Genomic DNA, 7855 nt, shown 5'->3' on the forward strand with positions numbered 1-7855 from the left:
TAAGTCTGATACAACTAGAATATCACAGCACACCCATTTATTAGAATTTCATAGAATAACACTGCTGCGTCTTTGAGGAATTAATTTCCTGATGAGTTAAAGCTCCAAAGAGGGAACACACTCTGACTACACTTCTCAGCAGGTAATCCATTCAATCCCATTTAATTAAGAACTGGAATAAAAGTAATATTAAATCAGATTCCTGGTGGGGAAAGGAAAAAAATCCCAGATCAAAAACTTGCTGCAAATTATTAACAGGTATGATACCACTGTTTCAGGCTATAACCAGTGAACATATATTTCACAGGTTTTGGAGTAAGTTTTCTTTTTTCAAAATGAAGAAACTCATCCTTTTCTCTTATTGAAGAATTAACATACACTTCACAGAAATTTAGATCTCAACACAACTTCTTTTAAAAAAACTACCAACCTGACCTTTGCCTTTCTAACATACAGAACGTTCCATGCTCACATTCCTCCTCAAAGGATAACCGAGAACGGTATCTATACTCCCAACAGAAGCAAATATCCCATCTGGAAAGTGAGGCACCATAGCTAATAGATATTTAACAGACAGCATGCAGTATTACTATCATTCTGCTACTCAGAAGGGCCCCCGAAGTTTCTAATGTTGAAGCTAAGATTAACTATGGACATTTTGAGTTCTTCCTTTATGATTTTCATCCCAGTGGGAAGAAGGGATCTGATCTATCTGACAATACAGATGCTATCACAATTGATCTTATACAAAGAGTACTATCACCAATAATTCCACATTGGCAAAATTGCATCAGTTCTTACCCAGAGATATGGGCAGTTCTACAAATTCAAATTCTGAAACAACTAATTTTAATTTTCCATTAAATTCACAACATACCTCTTCTGATTCATTTGTCATTGTCTGGGATTCTTCCAGCTCCTCATCAGCTGTATATTCTTCTTGATCTTCCATTGCTTGCTCATTATATGACTGCATGTAGTCTTCATCCTAAAACAATAACACATGAAAGTGTAAAGGTGTAAGCCAGCTTTATAGAATCACAAACCTGTTATGAGATAGGGTCTGTATGCATTGTTACAGTTTCCAGAACTGGAAGTATTTTATTTATCAGAACTGGCAATAATAAGTGACATACATATAAGGTATAATTAGCAAGGTTTTTAACTAGACAATAATTACAATATTAAGAACATAACCAAAACAGTTTGCATTCAGATCCCAGCAATGTCATCATAAAGTTCCCATCTACTACTGTTTGCCCCATCTACCTCTGTACTTCTACATCCTTAAATCATGAAGCAAACACTGCAGTACTTTCTTACCAAAGGAAACATGCACATATATACCAACATCAGACTTTACCCCATCAGAAATATAAATCAGAAATAAATAATATTCTTAAATATTCTTAATATAAATCAGAAATATAAATAATATTCTTAAAACATTCTGCAAGTGCTTACATATGAACAGGTTCAATTCCAAACAAAGAAGAGCAAAACCTTTCTTAAATAAATTTGCTTGTATTTTAAAACACATCACTGATCACAGAGTTTTAATTAAGATTAAATCATTTCACCAGCAATTAAAGCCAGTGCATGTTCTCTAACACGCTGCTTAAATTATATTGAATTATGCAGGTGACATTTTCTGAACTAACCTCCAATCTCTTTATTCAGGTTTAGACAGTTCTCAGTTACAAAAAGGATGAACGAGCAGGACATCAATCACTTTGGGATATTAGCACCTTAAAGATGTCTTTAGCAGGTCAATAATCTTTTCACCTTCGAAGGACTTTATCAGATCTTGTCTAAAGCCTGGATAAAAGCTTTTGCATTAAGTACTTCTAACAATTGGCAGTGTATCTCCACCACACAAAGCTGTTTTCTTCCTTAAGGATACAATCCTCAAGGTCATGATTCTCAACTGCCTTCCAGCATGACAAAGGAGCATTACCTACCGCCAAACAAGCTGTCAACACAAACTTTGTCACAGCCTAGATAAAGAAACTGGCAGACAGTGATAATAGGTCTAATTTCCCCTCCTCCCCAGGGAGGTAAACAGATTTCAAATCAGTCTAAAACCCTATGCAAGTGAAGTAATGTTATCTTTAAAGATACAATAGAAAGAAACTCACTGGAAATTCATCTAGGGGTTCATTGATTTCAAGGTCTAGCACTTCATCATCTTCTCCAGGCTCTTCCCCATATTCTATTTGATCTTCTGTCAGTTCAGGATCATTGACTTCATAATGTCCTTCCTCTGCATACTCTGAAGCATAAACTTCAGGTGCCTCAGATTTGTCATAAACAATTTCATCTTCCCCTTGGTCATACTCAGACTCATGTTCTATCGATGGATCATTGATGGTCTCAGAGAGGCTGTATGATGAAAGTATGCCAGATGTAGCATTGAGGCTAACTGTGACACCTTGAGAACTATGGTATAGGGGGGAAAAAATTCAGAGGTTGAAGCGTAACGGTCACTACTCAAAGGTTTAGCAAAACAAAGCCAAATACAGATTCTCTAAGTTGGTCGACAAAATTATACCTCATACACTATTTGACTCTGTGCCATGTTCCCATAACACAAGGTACTGCAGCTTATCACCAGCTGCAGGCTATTTGACCAGGGGAATCAAACCAACCAGATGGTTTAGCAGGTCAAACTGGCAAAAGTCCTGCTTGGTAACCAAAACAGACTGGATTCAATTTTAATTCCAAGACTAACAAAAAAATACACAAAATTACTATAATTCCATCTGTTTTTCCAACCTTTCAGAATATGCTAGTAAATTATTTTTCATTAAATATATTCATATTGTCCCTCCTTATCTTGAATTCAGATGTATTTTTATGACAGATTTAATGTTCTACTTAAAATAATCTAAAATATATAGTCAAGAACTGACATTTAAATGCCTAAGATTTATTCTAACTTAGTAACAGCACTGACACAGACACTGAAATCAATACAAAAACTAGCAATTTTAAATTCTGAGTTCTGCTTTTTTCTCCAGATTATACTGTTTACAATAGCCAGTGCCATCAACACATAAAAGAGCAATTACTCAACTGCTGACTAGTTAAAAAAGCAGGGGGGGAAAAGCTCTTCTTGATTTGAGGGCTCTGGGTACAAGGAAAACAAAGATTTTTTTTTATTACATTCCTATTATTCACTGTTTTCCTAAATTTGGGGATACAAGATCCAGGCAGCTTTAAACTATTTGCATCTATGACACAAAGAGATTTAGCATGAAAATGAAAACATTATGCAGGATTATCATTATCCTCCCAACTACAGAAGCATAAATGAGATTGGAAATAAAGGGAGAGGGGAAAGGAGTGGAGCAAGGCTCTCACTCTGTAGCAATAAAGACTGGTAAAAATGCAAGACTTGTCTACAGAAACCTACTTCCACTGAGCAGTATTATCACACTTCAGATACTTTCTTATTACTCATGAAGTTACATAGGCTACCTAGGGCTCACAAAGAGGAAATCCAGAGAAGTAACAGCAAGGACTGTAACTGGGAGTCCCCATTTTGAAGGGAACAGTCCAACCCTCACTCCTGCAGAGAGGAGAGAGGAAACAGCAGCAAATGGGAGAGATTGATGATGGTCTGTAGTACTTCACAACACCCTCATCAATGCAACACAGGACAGGACTCCTTATCCTAATTCCAACCAAGGATAGAAAGGAAATCTCAGAGCAATATATATATATGTGTATATATCTATGTTGTACATATATATTCCTACACTTTCAGATGACATGCCTACATAGCATGCAATAAGGAAAAGCTGTGAAAATACACAGGCCACTAAAAGCAACAGTGTTACTGCATCACAGGCATCCTCCTTCCTCCTTCAGTTCAGCTTGAAAAGTAAAAGAGTCAAGAAACTAATTTTTGACTTGTAATGCCCATAATTCAGTTGTGGAGCTGTATTACCACAGAGTATTCACAGGGCATGATCCTCAGTAAACTCCTGTGGAAGTACCTGCTCAAGCCTATAAACTCTGTAAGAAAATTATTCGCTGTGTAATTGTACACAAATATTTAAGTCATAAATCAAGCCTTACAAACTATGAAGTTCTCCTCAGGAGGCAAGATATATTTTTAAAAGAAAGATGGCAGAAAATTACTTTATGGGAGAAGGAAGCCTATAATGATAACATGAGGGCAGAGTAAGAGCTCTGTAAGTATTTGTAAATAATTCTAAGTGCACAGAAGATGATGCAGTTTCTTCTTTATGAGCCTTTTTAATAAATTTAAATTTATTAGATTCAAATAAACAAAAAATCATTTTACTGAAATGCTAACAATGCTACTGAATACATTATATATATATATATATATATATATATATATATATATATATATATATACACACACACACATACATACACACACACACCATGAAGTATCTGGCTAGGTAATAAGCAAAATTATTCTAAGTATATACCAATAACATCAGTTCAGTAGTTATTAGTTATCAGTAGTAGTAGTCATTAACAGCTTTGAGTTACCCAAACCACAAGATTTAGAAAAGAGATACCGAAATTCTTGTTCCTCTTCATTGTCACTTTGCAGAAGATCATCATTCAGCTCTTCATCTGACAAGTCTGACTGGTTCTAGGTTTCAGAAAAAGTCAATCATGAACAAAAACAAACAAATAAACAAACAAAAAACCTTTTAACTAACTAGGTACTGAAACTACTGAAACATCTGAACACTAAGTATTTTTTATGAAGAACACATCCCAGACTAAGACCATATCTTCGATGAAATTACCTAATTCAATGAGAAAAGATATGCTACACAAGACAACAAATCTGAATATGTTTGACAGTCTTATGGAGATTTACAAAACTCAAATTTGCCTAGCTATCAACACCACCCTGATGCATTCCCAAATAAAGCCAAAGATGACAACTCAATACCAGAAAGAAAGAAAGGTCTGCTTTAGTACACCACCTTGTGATCTTGATTCATTAGGCACGTCAAAAAACCCCACTAAGTTACTGCAGTTTCTAAAGAGCAGAGATACTCAGAAGACTGAAGGAAAGGATATGAAGAAAACTGAAAAACCATAATGTCTGTATGTGAAGAAAAACCACAGAAGAAAATACTGTGCCTTTTCTCCTAATTTGTCTATCATACTTTCAGTTTTCTATTTATGTATTTAAATAATTAGCCATTAGGAAGGTAACTGCAGTTTTGTTCAGCAACATTATTTCCATCTCCTGAAGTAACAGGGGAAGAAAGGTTATACAAGGGTAGATTTATCTAAAAGTACTGGGATGAGATTAAGTAGAAGCAAGTTTAGCATAAATAGCTCAGGGAAAACTTCCTGAGAAATCTATTATTACTTCACCATGAACCCATACCCACAGATACTGCTCAGTGCCCTGTAACACAGAAACTGAAAACTAGAAAAAGCACAAGAACACATAACACATTGGGGAAATCCAGTATTGGATAGAATTCACACAGATAATTTTTTGTTTTTTTAGATAAGTAAGTAGTTTTATCAACTCACATTTCAACTACAAAGATGTATGCAATGTTAACTGCTTATGCTTTTGATAAAGGATTTTATTTTGATAAAAGCATAACACACATATGCAATCCCTATTCTGGAATTTCATTTTATTTTTTAAACCAGTACATGAGGCAAAAGAACTTCCTATCTTTAATAGGGATTACTTACAGAATAATTTCAAGAAGCTAACTTCTAACATTTGGAGTGTGATTATAAAAAACTACATCAATTAAAATTCAACTTTACTAGAACTGGGTTTCTCCACAAACCTATTCAACTCCAACTAAAACTTTAAAACTTATTTTCTCAATTAATTCCTTTAGCAGATAAAGTGAAGAAAGAGATGACTAGCAGTTTTGCCAAACAGAAGCCCTGTCTTCTGTAGATATCTGGCAAATCCAAACATACATTTAGTTCTTTTCAGTTAGTTCAGTTCTGGAAATAAGTATCAGAGTGAGGAGTCTATAGCAGACACAGGGGGACTCATGTTCTAAGGCTAGCTGCTCCCATATTCTTCCCTCACTGTAGAAGGGGAAACCCTTTACCTAATCGTCAAAGTAGCAGTAGATCATGTGCAGTGAGTGGATCTTTAATAGACACCACCAATTGCTTTTTTATTTACCCTCTGGTAAATACTGCTGGTATTTTGATGAGTAACTTTTAAGAGCCAGGAAATTGGCAGTTGAAGTGAATTCACCAGAATGCTAATCAGCACTGAGGAGGCATAATTAGGTTTTGTTTTGGTTTTTTAATTGTTAAGTCAATATGAGCTACAGAGAAACTGATTCTGGGAATCATCTTTTTGAACCATGTGTTATGAGAAGAAGTACTATCTCAGAAAAAAAAACACTTTTAAAAGTTGTATTTTAAAAAGCCACACTTGGAGGTACTTCACAAAAAGAAACAGAGCTCTAGGTGCAGAGTGCTCCGGCAACAGGGCAGATCTCGGGGACCTGTGCCTGTCAGGCTTGGGGAGGTGACCATAAATTACAGAAAAGGCCATATCAAATAACTGGTGGGTACATTGAACAACATTCACATTTTAATATCTGTAACAATTCACTTCAACATACATTGCTTACCTTTTTGCCAGTTAGCAAATCCTCTCCAAGCAAGTCATCATCAAGTTCACTGGAAAACATTAATAGATTTAAGAAGCTGGACCTTAGGAAACAAACACCATATAGGATATAGGCCTTAAAAAACTAACTGGAGAACTGTCGCCAAGTCTGCTCAAAGCTATCCTTTTAGCAAGCATTTAGAAAGTTGAAAATGGAAATATATATTTGAAATTAAACAAAAGACTATACATAGTAACTAAGACTCTTGCTGCACAGTCATTTCATTTTCATATGTTCTACTTTCCATAACCCTCCAACTGTAACACAGCATATAAACCTAGACAAAGCGTAGGCATTTAAAACAGTTAAGCTAGGTCCCCCATTATAGATCCTTCACTTCAAGGATGTTTGGGCATATTGTCCAAACTGCAGTTTTCCACCTCCCCAGGGAAGAAGCAAGTGACACAGTCATGTCCTGAGGGCAAGATTCAGTCTGCATGCCACCGTACAGTCCAAGCTGTACTTCAGCAAGGAGTCACCAGAAGGCCAGCTGGTTTGGGAGCCACTTAGGCCTAGATCTTTCATAAATACTTTATTTCCCTCCTCCTCAAATTGAGGATAAGGTCAAACAGAGTTCTGTAGGATGACAAAATCAAATGCATGTTTCACCATCTTGATAAGTGTGGCTAAGAATTCAAGAAGCACAGAAATACCTGGCTTACAGGACTCCTGCCACCACATAGCATCTATCCCATAAATAGGATGCAACACAAAGAAATACAGTCCAGATTAGTTAAACTTTAGGACAACCTAATCTCGTACTTCCTTCAGCGAAAGGATTATCTAGTGACAGGAATAAACAGATTCTCTCTTCCATAATAAAAACTTATTACTGACAAATGTCTGTATTAGAACATGCATGTCCTAATACTGAGATGCCAGCAATTTGAAATACGAGCTGTAATTCAAGAACGTGAACCTATTTTTACCTGCACACCTTAAAAATAAAAACCACACACGTAAAAAACTATGTCTTAACTACTACATAAGTATTAAATATCCTGAAGTGAGAATGGGCTATGTGAACAGAATGGGAATACGTATAAGAGTTCCTTAAAACTATATAGGAAGTACTTGAAAATGAGGAAGCTAATCCCAAGACATAAATCAGTGCTAAAAGTTGTTTTTATAGATTGACACATCTCTTTCAGATCTGGTTACTGTACAGATACTGTCTCTTATACACA

At 35.6% G+C, this 7855-nt stretch overlaps 1 protein-coding gene across 1 annotated transcript in view; it reads right to left on the bottom strand.

Moving 5' to 3' along the window:
- RBM33 (RNA binding motif protein 33) overlaps window positions 1-7855 on the bottom strand; it is a 103483-nt gene that overhangs the window by 81492 nt on the left and 14136 nt on the right. The window contains exons 3-6 of the mRNA XM_026843509.1: window positions 6630-6678; window positions 4560-4636; window positions 2139-2439; window positions 878-988 (exon numbers count right to left, since the gene is read on the bottom strand). Coding sequence (XP_026699310.1) covers window positions 878-988; window positions 2139-2439; window positions 4560-4636; window positions 6630-6678 — 538 coding nt within the window. The remainder of the gene's footprint in view (window positions 1-877; window positions 989-2138; window positions 2440-4559; window positions 4637-6629; window positions 6679-7855) is intronic.

Source organism: Athene cunicularia (assembly GCF_003259725.1).
Source record: "Athene cunicularia isolate RWA chromosome 2 unlocalized genomic scaffold, athCun1 chr2_part1, whole genome shotgun sequence".
NCBI lineage: Eukaryota > Metazoa > Chordata > Aves > Strigiformes > Strigidae > Athene > Athene cunicularia.